This window comes from Aythya marila (assembly GCF_965140915.1).
Source record: "Aythya marila genome assembly, chromosome: 11".
In the NCBI taxonomy this organism is placed as follows: Eukaryota; Metazoa; Chordata; class Aves; order Anseriformes; family Anatidae; genus Aythya; species Aythya marila.
Genome location: NC_139052.1, coordinates 21,902,291 through 21,918,697, shown reverse-complemented (window position 1 = coordinate 21,918,697; position 16,407 = coordinate 21,902,291). Strand labels below are relative to the sequence as shown.

Below are 16,407 nucleotides of genomic sequence, written 5' to 3'. Positions count from 1 at the left end.
CCAATGACAAAAAAGCTGCCATATCTCTATTTCAAATGCTTTCATAATTAATTCTAGCTTTACTTTTAGTATGACTCACTTCCAACAAATCACTAACTTTACCTTCCCAAAAATTAGCTTCCCCCCACCCACAACTGCAATAGGCAAACGTTCCCTCTGCAGAGGGAAATGTTACATCATTTCCTTCTGCCTTGTTCTCAAGAAAGACACCTGACAGTCGCACTTTTTGTGACAGAATGCTACTATAACCTTGATTTATGGGTATAGAAGACTATTATGTTCAGATTCAAGAGTTCCCTGTCAGATTAAATTAGTATGTATTTACATAAATAAAAGCACCATGTTATTAGCAATGTACAATATACCACTAAATTATATATTCGGCATTTACAGGCAAAGCATTCTAGGGTCAAATATTGAGCCATCACTCCCCACATATTTAACTATATATAATCTTACTATAACATGATTAGCTTTATAGTCAGTTAACAATCGTATTTCAATTTAGCGTTAATCATAAGCCGCCTGTTAGCACAGAACTTTGAGTCAGAAGCATGGGATTGAACCACAGCCTCTAACGAATACGGAAGGACTGTGACTGCTTTCAGCACCACAAGACTGAAGCTAACAGTGCTAACCCTCAAATACAGCTTCCTAAAAGCAGGAGTATCACGTAGTTTTCCTGGCACAACTGCACACTGTGACATTCATGTCAATGATGAACAATTGCCTAGCTAAACTCCAGTCTTTGTTCAGCCAATAGAAGCTTTGTCAATATAAAGAGAATGGTTTGATTGTATTGATACACAATAGAACAATACTGTTGGAGCTCCCAGTATACTGCAAATATAGCTATAGGAAAATAAATGCATACATGTCAGAGAGGGTATTAAGAGACAATTTTATTTAGATAGTTAGGCTACGTACTTGAACATTTTTCTTCCCTGTAGGAACATAACATGAGAACTTTCTCCTACAAAACAGAGCACACTACGACAAACTGATCACAAACCAAACACACTTGGACAGTAAAGTTATTTATCTGTTGCAAATAGTAAACATTATGCTTAACGCTACTTTCTACTGAATGAAGACATAATGAGTAAAAACGCACAGGAAGAAAAGCAATTCGGTTGTCCCTCAAGTTTCTTCTTCTCTAAGTTGAGGAAACCAAGTGACCTCAGCCGCTCCTCGCACATCTTCCTCTCCAGCCCCATCATCACCTCTGTTGCCCACCTGCAGAGGCTAATATTTTAACGCCCTCCTTATGCTGTGACACCCACAACTGTACACAGTACTTGAGGTGAGACCAACATATAACAGGTAAGACCAAGGTCAAACTAACGTGGATAGAACAATGCCACACATCCTAAGAAAACAATAAAGAAACTTGACAAGAAATGCCAAAAACAAAGACGAGAAAACAACCTAGAAGGTTGCGAGCTTGCTGCTGTTCTGGAAGGGCCCTTCTGGACCAACACTTGCCACCACAACCACCCGAGTCACTCAGCCGTCCTCCTGCGGCCACGCCAGAGCGCCCCAGGAGCGGAGAGGAGGGCACCGGACTAGCCCGGCCCAGCCAGCTGCTCCCGGGGACTCTTCCGGAAAGCCGGCGCGCTCGCCCATCCTCCCGTTACTTCCCGGGCCCGGCGGGGAGCCGCCCGCGGAGCGCGCCCTGCCACCGCGCCGCGCGAGGCCAGCGGCAACCTCCGCCGCTCCCCGGGGCCGAGGCGCCGCCCGCGACCCCTCCGGCGGCCGCGGCGCAGACGCGCCCTTCCCGGCAGCCCTCGCGCCCCTCCCGGCAGCCCGCGCGGCGGCGCGCAGCGGGATGATCCACGAGCTGCTGCTGGCGCTGAGCGGGTACCCGGGGGCGGCCTTCACCTGGAGCAAGCGCGGCGGCCTGCAGGTACGGCGGGACCCGGCCGGCCCGCCCCCGCGCCCGCCCTCCCGCCCGCCCTCATCGCTGTCATTCCCCGCAGGTGTCCCAGGAACTGCCGTTCTTGCACCCCAGCGAGACGAGCGTCCTGAACCGGCTCTGCCGCCTCGGCACCGACTACATCCGCTTCGCCGAGTTCGTGGAGCAGTACACCGGGCACGTACAGCAGCAGGTGGGGCCGCCTGGCCGCGGTTTTCCCGGGGCGGGGCGGGGCGGGGCGGAGCAGAGCTGGGCGGGTGCCGCTGCGCCCGAACCGCGCCGGGCACGGATGCGCCGCGGCGCCGGCCGGCACTCGTCCCAGCGACCGTGCTGCCTCGAACGGGGCTCCGGGAGGCTCCGCGCGGTGAAAGTGAAGGAGGGTCCGCGACAACCCATGTGGAAAGGTGGACGGAATGTAAAAATCTCGGTCCTGGGGAAACATAACGCGCTAATTCGCGATCGCTGCAGATTCTCCAGGGTTTGTGGCGACCCTTGCGTGCATACACAGAAGAGCTAAATGAAACTCTGCTGTTTCTTCTCTGGGCGCTTTCTGGGGGGTTGAGGTGCATTTCAAGATGCTGCGATCATTGGATGCTGGTGTAAAGCTGCACAGAAATTCCATCACTCTTTAGACCTGCACTGAGGAGCTGATGTAGATTTTATTGTTTGCTTTTAGGACCATCATGTATCTCAGCAAAACCAGGGTGGATTACATGGGATTTATTTGCGAGCTTTCTGCACAGGTCTTGATTCAGTATTGCAGCCATATCGACAGGCACTACTTGACCTTGAACAAGAGGTAAAGGAGAGAAAGTTGGAACAAGAGGCTGTCCTGCTGCTGACAGATTGTGAAAACTTGTCATTTCTGCAATTAATGGGCTATGTGGTAGGAGTTAAAGAGGCGACAAGATAGTTTTCTTTCCCCTTTAGGAATGGTTTCCAAATTATTCCTGTGAGGTGCCATTATAAATGACTGTTCATTCTAATAAGTAGTCAGTCCCTTTTTATATACAGTTCAGTAGGTGCCTCAACAGCCTCAGAGCCCATTGCTGTCTCAGACTATTGTGACTTCTGTTTTCAGTTGTGAGGGTTCTGATTAAACCCTTGGTGGCTTTGTAGCTGTTACACCTTTGTACAGTCATTGTGCAGTGGTTTCATTAAAAGTTACAGCCTAAATGGGACATGACACAAAAAAGCCGGGGGGAGGAGGGGGGAAAGCTGTCGGAACTAAGGGTATGGAATATAGAATCAAACCTGCTTTTTTACTTATCTATAACTTATTTTAATTTTCATTAATTGCTTTGTTCTTACAGTTTTTGGCTGACCCGCATCTTTCCATCTCACATGTTAATTATTCCTTGGACCAGGTATGTCATGTTAATAAACATGTAGTATTCTTCGGTTACTCTTTCCGCTCTGTGATATGTCTAATGAGAACATGGGTGGGATAAACAAAGTTTATTCTTTCATGTCATGTCACTTCTCTTTAATGCCTCCAAATTTGTAGTCCCCTGATCATGTTTAGAGGATTACTTGCACTGTAACACATATCTTAGGTTTTTCACTTTTACCCTTGCATATTCCTTGCTGCTTGTGCTTAGTCTGAACTGCAGCTGGAATGCAGTAATTTAGTGCATCTTGATCCAGGCGAGGGAGTGTATTCTTTCCGGTGATTTTCAGATCACAGAATGGTTTCCGATTTGTGGGGAAAGCATGATGATGGCTTGGTTAAAATACTGTAATCAGGTGCTGTCCGCACTTACCCAATCACAATTTCTCTCTCCCTTGCATAGCAAACTAATTCAACATTTTGTTCCTTGTTCTGCAGTTTCAGTTACTCTTCCCATCTGTAATGGTAGTGGTGGAACAGATCAAGACTCAGAAGGTACAGCAAAATTGTAGCTAGTCTCTCTTAACAAGTTTCTTCCTTAGCTGATAAAAGTATCTTCTGACCTCACACCACAATAGAATGCTAGGAAAGAATCTGGTTTCAGTAATGGGTGCCCCATTCCTAGTACTACTGTAAGTATTGAACGTTTCACAAATCCATTTAGACTCAATTTAACTCTCTTTTCTGTTTCATTATTAGTAAGATCTCTGACAGATATTCTAATCACAGCACATTTCAAAGTACAAGATGCTGCTAACTAGACTTTCTTCTTTTCTGAGCCTGTTTTCTCTCCCACCCTCACCAGAGTTTAATAAATAAAATAAAATAAAAGGTGGAGGCTAATGTTTTCAGAGTTACGAGATGCTTATTTTTTTTGTTAAGGGAATCTTTTGAGAAAAAACTTGGGTGTGCAGCCTCACACAGGCTCACAAAGGTCATCACCTCTTTTTTCACTATATAGAGTATGTTTCATCTCTTTCTGCCAGACTTGTGCAGAAAATGCTTTTTCTAAATGCTTTTTCTTTCTGCAGATTCATGGATGTCAGATATTGGAAACCGTCCACAAACATAGCTGTGGGGGGTTGCCTCCTGTTCGCAGTGCTCTTGAAAAGTATGTAGATGCAATAAAACTTCTTAAGTAGTAACTGGAGTTAGTGTCAGTGTGTTATCTTTCTTGTAAAAGCAGATAATACTTCTCAAAATAGGACTGCATGATCTAGAAATAGGAGTAGCATGCAAGGCAAATTGTCACAGTCCCCGTTACCTATCTAAAGCAGGTTAATGGCAGGAATTAAGGCTTTCTCCATAATTTCTATTTTTGGATATCTTACTGAGGTATCAGTGCTGAGGAAAGTTCAGATCCTATGTTTATTCTTCTTTTGAAATCTACGTGAAATGTTTTCGATGTAGCAGACCTATTACTCTTTTTTTCCATCCTTCAGGAAGATGTATTTCACTGGGTGGATGTTGCTATGTTTTTGTGTCTTTGGTGAGAAAGTCAGGCCATTGGCTCTTAAGGGATGATTCTTTTCAGTGTTCACGCTGAAATAGTAATAGAGTAGAAACAGCAGAACTGGGAAGCCACTGTATATTATATATATATACAGATATATAGATATATTTGCTGCTTTGTTTGTTTGGTTTTGTTTGTTTGTTTGTTTGTTTTTGAGTGATCAGTTCATCTTTCTCTGATTAAAAAAATTAAAAAAAAAAATCTGTGTTAGATATTTAACTAACTGGACTTACCAGAATGAGGCACATTGAGGTTTTGATTAGTGCATGCAGAAACTCACTGTCCTATTTCTCTTGATCTCAGGATTCTGGCTGTGTGTCATGGAGTCATGTATAAGCAGCTATCTGCCTGGATGCTACATGGATTGCTACTAGACCAACATGAAGAGTTCTTTATCAAACAGGGTCCGTCTTCTGGAAATGTCCTTGGCCAACCTGAAGATGATGATGATGACCTAGGAATTGGGGGACTTACAGGAAAACAGCTACGAGAACTGCAGGACTTGGTAAGGCTGCAAGTCATGGCTTGGCACCTTTGTTCCGTAGGTAACTAAAGAGGAAACGTATTGCCTTGTTTCAGTGCAAACTATGCTGGACTCGTCATTATTGCGACCTGGTGTACTGGGTCTGGCAGAGATGCAGTTCACTTTCCCCACAAAACAGCACTGATATTACACCGGTGTTTTGGCAGTTGCTAAACAGTGCTAGCACAGCATCAACACTCTCTCCAGCCCCCTCAAAGCCAGGAGGCTGGGGGTGGGCAAGAGGTGTGGGGAGGAGACATTGCCAGGGCAGATGACCTAAACTGACCAAAGGCATATTCCATACCGTATGACTTCACACTTGGCAATAAAAGCTGTGGAAGGGGAAGGAGAAGGGGGGTAGGGGGAGTCTTGTTTAAATAAAAAATAATAAAAATAAAAATTTTTTTTTCTTTCTTTTTTATTTTTATTATTTTTTTATTCATTTATTTTTCTTTTCCCTCTTTTTTTCCCCTTAATTAAATTGTCCTTATCTCAACCTGTGTGCCTTTTTAATTCCTTCTTCCCCCCTCTTCCTATTAGGAGGGGAGTGAGAGAGCAGTGTGGTGGAATTCAGCTGCCCATCAGGGTGAAACCACCACAGCTGGTAGGATGGCAGATCAACAGAATATTGTCATACGTTGCAGCTAGGCATAAAGAAGAGAGACATACTGGTGGGCATAGCTGGATAATCTGGAGGCAGAAAGCCGTATTGATAGAATCTGTGTAGACGCTGGTGTCAAGTAATTTCAAGTGTGGTACTCACCCTGCTCGACTCTTTTCTGATTCGTTAGTCAACTCTTTGATTTTCTCAACCTGGACATAGATGATAGCATGAACAATTGCAGGGGAAAGAGTGTAAGAAGCTTTGGTGTAGTTCGTTTGCACCCTTTCTGGTGGTAGCTGGCTCAGGTACTTATTTTGCACAACCATTGGTGCAAATAAGAGTGGAAATGTTACTTAACAGGGTAATGCCATTGACACTACTGGGGAAAAAATTGCTAAGGAATAGTCAAGAGACTGCTAACATGTCCAGGGTGCTAAGTTAAGCAAGGGGACAGCCTGCCAGAATACTGGTGAAATGCATTAACTCCTCATGTAGATGGCATACCATTAAATTGCTCTTGTGCAAAGCAGATTTCCCAATGGAGTGATCTTCCACGCTTTATGCGTCTGAATATTTTTCACATCAGGTGCTAGTGAGGAACCACTCTGTAAATTCACATTCTCTAATTTACTGTGAGAAAACATTTAATGGGCATCAATGGTGTTAGTTTGTTGCATGTAACTCCAGCTGTGAATGCATAAAAGATTCATCCCCATTACAACCTGCCTTGCGTAATTATTAAGTGCCTTGTATAAACAGTCTTTGCTGAGGAAAGACTATACACAGTCATAAACAAGGAAAAACTTCAGAAGACGACAGAGAATCAGCCATTTTGCTGTATTGGATGTATGATCTATGTGAAAATTGGTAAGTCTTCTAGATCCCTGGTGGCAAATGTATGCACATCAAGAAGATAACAAGAAAGCCTAACTAAATCTCTTGTTCAGTATTATTGACTATTGATGTTGGCTGTTCTGCTGTCACATAGTAAAATAATAAACCCTTGGTGCTGATGGGATAGACCAATTCAAAATTCTTGGGTATCTCCTCATCTAAAAGTGTCAGAAGAATCTTAAGAATTGCCAAGCTGTTAACATCCATATGCAAACTCATACTGAACTCTCCTGTTAAAATGAAGAATTCATTCCCAAAACAAACGTTCTCAAAAATTTGGTACAATAGTGTTTTTTGATTATGGTCTAACGAACCTAATTCTCCAATAACAAGAAAACCAGATGAAATAATCCGTATTGCTATGATTGCTTCTCTGAAAGAAAATATAGCATCACTACCTGGAGTTCTAATATTTACTTATACCTTCAGGAGGAAGTTAATAACATACTGTGTCTTTGAAGAACGTTTTGCAGGAAATAATTGAGAAAATTCATATACGTAAGCCTTCAGATCCTTAAGCTGTCTGTTCACTAGTGGAGGTATTTGTGTTTGTGCATCTGTACCACAAATGTTCTAGTTGTGCTAAAACATGGGAATAGGGATAAAGGAGGATTATTTTTGCTAATGCTAATTAGCATTGTTATGGCAGCGAAAAACTAATGTGATGCACTTGCAAGAATAATTCATTTTGCTGTTGTGGCATTATCCTTTGGGAGAGCCAATTTACTGCTGTTCAACAAAGGCTGCACTTCATTTTTCCCCACTACCCCCCTTTCTGATGAAAACATCTTCTGTAGAGAGATCTGCTAGTATGCCAGAAGTATCAAGAAGTTTACAGCCTTATTGAAATTAGGCAGACCAGATCTGCTACTTTTCTGGTTGCTTTTAATGTACTCTGTTTAATTTTCAAAAATTTTAAGCCTGTTTTTCTCAACCTTTTGTTTCTTTTGCCTCATGCTCTCACTTTTTTCCCTGGGGTCTCTGACAGCGCTTGATTGAGGAGGAGAACATGTTAGCTCCATCTCTAAAACAGTTTTCTCTGCGAGTGGAAATGCTGCCATCATACATTCCTGTGCGGGTTGCTGAGAAAATCTTGTTTGTAGGAGAATCTGTACAGATGTTTGAGAATCAAAATGTTAACCTGACCAGAAAAGGTGAGAAACCTCTTTCTTGTTTTCTTTGTTCACCTGTGAATGACTGACGAGTATCTTCCAAAATGTTTTATGAATGAATTCCTTAACAGTTGCTGATGATCAGCTGATACTCTTCAGAAAGTATGGATGTCTGTGCCAGGTCAGACCAGTGGTCTCAGCGTTCTGCTTCAAAGTGCTAGGGAAGGATGTAAGGAATGAATGAAAAAAAAACACTCTCCAAACATCAGTTCCAAGTTCCCAGCAACAACTCACCATGTGCTTTACTCTGAGTAAATACAGATATCGTAAATGTCATGTTGCTTTTTCAGTTTGTATCCCTGTCCCTGAATGGTGCAAACAGGCACAGGAGCACATCTGGCTCTGAGTATGTATGTTGCAGGATGTGTCAAAGACTCGTAGAATCATTAGCGTTGGAAAAGATTCTATGACTCTCTGATCGGCCAGAGGGTAGGAAGGCCCTGCACAGGGACCTGGACAGGCAGGATCGATGGGCAGAGGCCAATGGGATGAGTCTCAACACGGCGAAGTGCCAGATCCTGCAGTTTGGTCACAACAACCCCATGTAGCACTACAGGCTTGGGGCAAAGTGGCTGGAAAGCTGTGCAGAGGAAAAGGATTTGGGGACATTGGTCAAGCTCAGCGGAACATGAGTCAGTAGCGTGCCCAGGTGGCCAAGAAAGCCAATGGCATCCTGACTTGTATCAGGAATAGTGCAGCCAGCAGGGCCAGGGAGGTGGAAGGGGTCTGCAATTTTCCAAATGGTATTCCTTAGTATTGTCCAAAACACTTTTCTTACTTGCACAGGCTCCATCCTAAAAAACCAGGAGGACACTTTTGCAGCGGAACTACACCGACTCAAGCAGCAACCACTCTTTAGTTTGGTGGACTTTGAATCTGTGGTTGACTGGATACGGAGCACTGTTGCTGAGGTAAGGATCCCAGGAAGGATAACTATACAGTCTGGGAAGCTTTAGAGTTTTGTGAATGACCAGAGGAAGGGAAGAACTTTACAATTAGTGATTAAACAGGAGCGTGGAGGCTGCAGGTAGCTTTCAGGTTCCTATGGGACTCAGAGTGTTGTGTTACTCCAAATTCTAATGATAAAAGGACACTAACAAGTACCAGTCATTTGCATGGAGAAAAGCAGGGAATTTGTACGTAACGGTTGTTTAACTCATGAAGACTTTTCATGCCATGCTTTTGATGTAACAGTTGGCCTTTTACTTAGACAAATGCTTTGCATTGGTGCTTTTTTTTTTAATTTGGAAAAATACCAAAAACTGGAGAAGGTGGGGAGCTTAGAAAAGTGAGAATATAACTAGGATGGGAAAGAATTCATAAGATTTCACTTATTTTTTGACCTGAGGCTTCATGTTTTTTGCTGGTATGCATCAGCAGTGTTCTAATTAGTAGCATGGGTTGACTTCACAGTGTGTTCTTGTATTTTATATGGGTGCTTTTTTGTGTGAATCTAAAGTATTTTAAGACAGCTACTGATCTTAGTTAATGGGTTTAGATAAATCTGAGAAGTGGTTACTTGTGTTTTGTTTGTTTCTTCGCTAGCATCTTTGGAAACTGATGGTGGAGGAATCTGATTTACTAGGACAACTGAAGGTAATACCAATTCTAGCTTGTTCTTGCTAAAGCAGCTTAAAATTAGTGCTGTAGGTTTGTTGTTGTTGTTGTTGCTTTTTTATGGCTATTCCCCCAGTAAATTCTTTACCGTCTTAGGTTCTGCATTTTTTTATTTTAGGTAAAGCTATTTTCATTTTCCAGATCTCAAGAATGAGTGCGGTGATAGAACTTGGTCAGACAGAGTTAGAGGGTTTTGTGGTTTGCCTCTTGAAGCAAGGCCTTGTAAACCTTTTGGGCAGTGGATGAATTTCAGAGCTCTCCAGCTGTTTTGAAATGGCAGAAGTTGTCTAGTAATAAATGTTATCAGTTAGGACACCTAGTATTTGTTAGGTTTTTGATATGCTTATATACAAAAACTTATCTCCACAGATTATAAAAGACTTTTATCTTTTGGGAAGAGGTGAGCTGTTTCAGGCTTTCATTGACACTGCACAGCACATGTTAAAAACACCACCTACGGCTGTAACTGAACATGGTGAGTGCTGCTTATTCACGTACAAACTGTACTCTCTATGGTATAGCAGGCAGATGGTTAGCTATGTCCAATACAGAAGAGCTCCCCATCTTATCTTCTAAATGTCTTCATTAGCTTTGAAAGAGCAGCACTTCTGAATTAAATTGTCCCACAGAGAGAGTAAAGAAAACATCTTTTAGAAACTTTCAGATGGCAGGTTTCTCTCCATATCTGTGAGTGGAACTAAATGAAAAGGGTATAAATAGTGCATCGCTGTTGTCTTTTATGTCCCTGCATAAATAATGAATGAGTGCAAAATTAACACTAGCTGCAATGTCATGAGTATTTGGTATCTGTGCTCTCTCTCTGTCAGATGTCAATGTTGCATTTCAGCAGTCTGCTCATAAAGTACTGTTAGATGACGACAACCTTCTCCCTCTGCTTCACTTGACCATTGAGTATCATGGAAAGGAGCATAAAGGTACCTACTTGCATGTTCAGTAATGAGTAAAGAAGAAACATGATGATCATGTTTTCAAGCCTATTAATTACCCTTCTTTGGAGTTAAAAAAAAAAAATAAAAATTAAATCTGTTCCCTTCACAGCCCTCCGTGATGGCCTAGCTTGCTTTTGCTCTTCTCATTCTGTTCTCTCCCCTTTTTGTCCTTCTGTGGGCTGCCTTGATGGAGAGGAAGACTTAATTCAGTACCATATTTGTTTTCAGATACTCCTCAGGCTCGTGAAGGGCCTACCCGAGAGTTATCTCCACGTGAAGCCCCTGCATCTGGCTGGGCAGCTCTGGGTCTTTCTTACAAAGTTCAGTGGCCGCTGCACATTCTCTTTACTCCTGCTGTTTTGGAGAAGTAAGTACTAGGTGTGGTCTTTGTCTATGTCTGTAGGCTCCCTGATCTCAGACACTCATTTTTTCCCCCTTCTCCTGAGAGAAAGGTAGATCTATAACACTGTAGCTTGCTCCCTGAAATTTAAAATTACTCTTTCCACTTAGTCATATTGAAGGTACAGTTGTTGCTAGTGACAGTAAGATCCTGGCAGATCTGTCAACAAAATAGATCTGTCAAACTTTGACAGCTTTTCTCTGCTTATGGTGAAATTACTTTTTAGGTTAATAACCAATACAAATAGAAACCTGTTACTCTGCGACGGGCCATTTCCTGATCTACCCTATTGGCAAACAATCGCATCCCATTTCTTTTTCCAATCTTGCACTGTTATCTTCTCCAGTACCTGTACCCAAGGAAGAGTTCCCTCTTCAACAACTTTGTATTTTTTGAATGTAGGTACAATGTTGTGTTCAAATACCTGCTAAGCGTGCGACGGGTCCAGGCTGAGCTACAACACTGCTGGGCTCTCCAGATGCAACGCAAACACCTGAAATCTAACAGAACTGATGCCATCAAGTGGCGTCTGAGGGACCACATGGCTTTCCTTGTGGACAATCTTCAGTATTATCTGCAGGTCAGGATTATACAGAATATTAAACCCATATCAGTTAATCAGAAACTGGCAGAAACTCATGGTGGGAGCACTGAAGTCCTAAGCTAAAACTTATGAGTTCCCAGATTCAGTGCTACAATTATAGTTGTTTTTTTTTGGTTGTTTGAATCAGTAGAGTTTTTGAGTGGTAATGGAAATGCAAATGTTACGGCTCTCAAGTGCTACTAAGCATTTGTGAGAGGCCCCACTCATCCCTGAAGTTGCATCATTAAGGTACCATCCTATCTTCTTCCCTTGCCCTGTTAACTGAGTTCTAATTTCAGTTTATTTTTATCTAAGAATTGAAAGAAGCTGTACTCTTGACCTTTTGAAGTTAAAAAGAGATGTTTCAAATCTAAACACTAGTTAGTAGCAGCATAATTTTGTGAGAATCAATTTAATAGCAACAACAGCTGAATTGAGGGGGCTCGACTTTCTAGATTCTACACTAACCTGGCTGAGCTGTTGCACTGCAGCCTTTGCCCTGAGCCTCCAGATAGCATCTCCCAGTGTTCCAATTCAGAAATGAAGATAAATACCTTTGTTTACGCATTAGCTGTACATTTTTTCACTAGTTAATCTTAAAGAAAGTGACCAATTTCTTTTCTACTTCGGTAATACTTAAGCATCTATTCCCCCTCCCTTATATTATTGTACTATTGTGGTATATAGGTCTCCATTCTGGGGGCAGAGAGAAGGTGATGCTCAGCCTCTTAATCTAGGAGTAGCAATAGGGAGAGTAAGTTTCTTAAATAAAACTTGTAGCTGGTCTGAGGTACTCCTTATTCCTCATAAAGGAAGATACTAATGAGATTTTTTTACATATCCATCAGGTGGATGTACTGGAATCTCAGTTCTCACAGCTTCTCCAACAGATAAATGCCACACGAGATTTTGAGAGTATTAGACTGGCTCATGATCATTTCTTAAGCAATCTGTTGGCTCAGTCTTTCATCCTCCTAAAGCCTGTAAGTAGATCTTCACTTCTTTTCTATGAGTTCTCCAATTGCCCCAGGAAGTAGCTTTGCAAACAGATCAGACAAACAGTCTCCTCAAAAAACAGATCAGTGGTAATCTCCTGCAGAGTATAGACTGCAATTCTAAGAATAAAGCAGGTATAAACTAGAAGAGATAAGTTAATTAAGATCACTTAAGTTACAGTTGGTGGGAGTGGTGAACAATTTGCCTTAACTTGAAAAACAAAAAATGTTGCTGTGTTTTTCTCATGGGCAATGGCATTGAAGAGGTACCAATTAGCATAGTGCTGGGAGCTGTACTCCTGAGGGACTCATAGAGAAATGCATTAGCTAGGGAAAAAAATCCCGTCTCAAACTTTAGGAGGATAAAATATTTGAGATGTTCCACAGTGGACTTCAAGAATGGTCTTGTATTGTTACTCTACTCAAAAGTATATTAAAATGTTGCTTCTGTTTTTATTAAATACGTAGCCTCACAGAAAACATCTAGAAAGATGGTTGGTGCCAATGAGACTCCGTGATATCCTGGGTCTTGTCTCTTTCATTATTTTGCTCAGTGTTTGAGGTGGTAACATACTACATTTTCCAGTCTGGAACTTACAAATATTCCAGTAGTCATGCATGTGAGGTGTTTAGGCTTTTTCTTAACATTCTTGAATGCAAATTACCTTGCCCAATTGACATAAGACATTCCGAGTTTAGCGAACAGTAGAACTAAGCCCTTGAACTATATCCCTTGCTGTTCTTTAGTCTTATTCTCAACCTTGAAGCTGCAGTGGTGGCCTGCTGGTTGGATAGGATAGCCAATGATCAACTTCTGGGCCTATGTTGATGGCTGGTAGACTGATGCCAATGACTGTTTCCCCAGTGACGTCTGCAAAATGTGGTTGTTTTGGGGGTACAGGACAAGGGGAGAAGATGTAGTGCATTGTGCAAGTCTTATTTCATTCAGGAAAAAGGCCTTAAAATGCTACAGCTGCTTTATCATCTTCCTTACTGATTGTTTAAAAACACGGTATTAGTAACATCTTAAGTTATGAACGCTGCAACTTCTTAGATACTAAAAATGTTCTCTGGGGCTGAGCTGCATTTAACTGCTGTCTTGTACTTCTTTTTCCATGCAGGTTTTCCACTGCTTAAATGAAATTCTAGATCTTTGTCATAGTTTTTGTTCTCTGGTGAGTCAGAATCTGGGCCCATTAGATGAGCGGGGAGCTGCACAACTCAGTATTCTGGTGAAGGTGAATCTATATTTATATGTACGTGTTTGTCTCCCATGCAAACATCTGGCAAATAGTCATCTTGGCTTTAAACTTACTTTTGTTCTACAGCCGTTAAGGTGAGATGAGACTTTCTGAATGAGTGCAACAACTTTAATTAATCAATAACTCCTGGGTAGAAAAACTACATATGCACAGAAGGGAAGAATGTGGGCAGTTATGCAGAAATCACTCTATTGAGTAGAAAGGAGGTGTACATCAGATTGTACCTTTCTCCCTCCTTTTGGATACCCAACACCTAATAATTCTTGTGGCTGACAACTTACCTTATAGTGGACTGCAAGCATCAGTTCTTCTGCAGTGATTCTCTTCTTCAGGCTGTTAAATGTTTAGGCAGGACAAAGAGCCTTCCTCAGCATGCCTTGAAATGACTTCCTGTAATTTGTAGGGATTCAGTCGTCAGTCATCGCTGCTCTTCAAGATTCTCTCTAGTGTTCGAAACCACCAGATAAACTCTGACCTAGCTCAACTGCTACTACGCTTGGATTATAACAAATACTACACCCAGGCCGGAGGAACCTTGGGCAGGTAGGAGTATTTTCAGGAGTGCTCACAGCATTATTATGAGACACCTGAAACACAAAGTGATCTAAATGATCATTAAGATATTTTTATCAGTTAAGCTATAATTATTAGAAACAAAACATTGCTAATACCCATGACAGAAAAGTAACAGAGCCAGAACGATTTAACTTACAGTTTCCATGTGCTTTTTTCGCCCTGCAGAATTTTACCTGCTATTTAATGTTGGCTGAAAAATGGTGATGTGGGTTGTTGGTAGAGGGAGCTCCTTTCAATGTAGCTAATACAGTATCCTTCTCTTGCAGTTTTGGAGTTTGAACACCAAGACCTTTTCTTCAGACTGTGACCAACAGCATGACAAGCAGTGATGCCTCTGGTGCTCTTGGAATTTTTTCCTTGTAGTTGGTACTTGCCTGATGAGCCACTGTTTAAGTGGCACTTCCTGCCAATTCTGTACAATTGCCTATTGAGTGCAGAAAGCTTTTTCTTTTACTCTGAACTAGTAGAACCATGCTTTCTGCAGCTCAGCATCTACTCATAAATGCTTCTAGGGAGGCAGTCTGTGCTTCTTCTGAAAGTGGAGAAAAAACAAGAATTATGATGTCAGAATTGCAATATCTTAACTGGAGCTGGGCTATGATCCGTTGCAAGCTGGAATAGGGAGGAAGTAGTCCGTTCTCAACTATGACTGAAGTTTTGTCTGTCTTCAGAACTTTCACTTGTGCAATAAACTGACTTACAGGAGACAGTGTCTGCTAATCAAATACATACTTCTCTGTACACGAAACAACTGCAATAGCAATTTGAGGTAAATTGGGAGGATTGAAGGAATGGATTTTACTAATTTCCCTCAGCCCTCAGCTGAGTGAGGCACATAAATCCAAATAAAACAGGAGATCCAGTAGCTACCACAAGAGATTGAACATTTATTTCATGATAAAAGTTCAGCAGATAAAACTATATACAGTAATCCATGCACACTGTCCAATTACACAAACATTTAAAATCTGATTAAAACAAGCCTGCACAACAATGGAACAGGAGGGCAATGCTTCAGTTTAGTCGGGGACATAGTCATGTTTATATTTCGGATGCTTGTTGTAGCCTACTCTCTCCCCAGAAATAAGGCTCTGGATCACCCACTCCTGCGAGACAACAGGCAGATGTAATGCTTCTGCACACTTCAAGACAACAGCTGGGCAGGAAAAATCAGTCACCACCACATCATAAACACCCAAAGCAATATCTGCACAGGAGGAAAGAGGCATCGGTCAGGTTAAATAAAAGAAAAAGGATCTTTTAGCAGCAGATCAGTGTGTTTCACTACTATGGATTTCTCTACCACCCAATCTCTCTCATTCCTAGCCCATGAATTCTCTTTGTTAGAAGACATGCTCTCTAGCAACTCTGACCTTGCAGGTACATTTGCTCTAGTCCAGATAGAAATTAACAGAAAACTAGTAGCCAAGATTACTGACAGGAGTAGATAACTACAAGTCCTGACTGGAGGCTGCATTTACTAGGGCCTACATCCCGTATGGAGAAAAGACAGTTGGGTATGTACACAGGAATTCAGAAGGATATGGAAACTCAATTTTAGTGGCCTGGAGAAGGCCCAGGAGCGACTCTTGACTAAGTTTTCCCTTTTAATATAAGCTGGAGGCTGATGGTTTGTACCCTGAATCGCTGCAGCATATCTTTTCACTGGAAGGTAGATCTTCTAGATGCAAGCTTCTACATCACATTCAAGCAGCGAGCTAGTGTCAGCATTTTGCCTTCTTTTATAGACATCATTGCAAGCCATCATAAAGGTTTTAAAACCATACTAGAGACCACAGTGGCAAAGAATTCCCAACTACTAGGCCTGAGAAAGCTGATGAATACCTTTGTTGTGAGCATTTGAATAATGCTGTCTAACAGATGTTGCTCCCCCTGTCATAAGGATTTCAGACCACAGATCCAGGAAGTTCTGCTGCTGGTCTGATACCAGGAGAACCTTCAGGTTATGAAATGGATTTTCTCGTGGGTGCCTGTGGAAGAAAGGGAATTGCA

The 16,407-nt window shown here is 42.0% G+C and overlaps 2 protein-coding genes across 5 annotated transcripts in view; one reads left to right on the top strand and one right to left on the bottom strand.

Annotated features, from left to right (window-relative positions):
• The first annotated feature begins 900 nt into the window (after positions 1 to 900).
• TUBGCP4 (tubulin gamma complex component 4) lies at positions 901 to 15,147 on the top strand. Its single transcript, XM_082768934.1, has 18 exons — positions 901 to 1,906; positions 1,980 to 2,108; positions 2,592 to 2,714; positions 3,229 to 3,282; positions 3,744 to 3,800; positions 4,337 to 4,416; positions 5,122 to 5,323; positions 7,828 to 7,993; positions 8,798 to 8,922; positions 9,557 to 9,607; positions 9,998 to 10,103; positions 10,456 to 10,563; positions 10,807 to 10,945; positions 11,381 to 11,558; positions 12,410 to 12,544; positions 13,678 to 13,794; positions 14,222 to 14,361; positions 14,661 to 15,147. The coding sequence occupies exons 1-18, from the start codon at positions 1,829 to 1,831 to the stop codon at positions 14,671 to 14,673; spliced, it is 2,001 nt and encodes a 666-aa protein (XP_082625060.1). The 5' UTR covers positions 901 to 1,828; the 3' UTR covers positions 14,674 to 15,147.
• A 43-nt stretch (positions 15,148 to 15,190) lies between these two features.
• Positions 15,191 to 16,407, bottom strand: part of TP53BP1 (tumor protein p53 binding protein 1) — a 40,424-nt gene continuing 39,207 nt past the window's right edge. Inside the window, exons 26-27 of one of the 4 annotated variants that reach the window (XM_082768931.1) lie at positions 16,240 to 16,385; positions 15,191 to 15,601 (exon numbers count right to left, since the gene is read on the bottom strand). In XM_082768931.1, coding sequence (XP_082625057.1) covers positions 15,414 to 15,601; positions 16,240 to 16,385 — 334 coding nt within the window. In that variant the 3' untranslated portion in view covers positions 15,191 to 15,413. The remainder of the gene's footprint in view (positions 15,602 to 16,239; positions 16,386 to 16,407) is intronic. The other 3 variants (XM_082768929.1, XM_082768932.1, XM_082768930.1) reach the window with 3 other exon arrangements.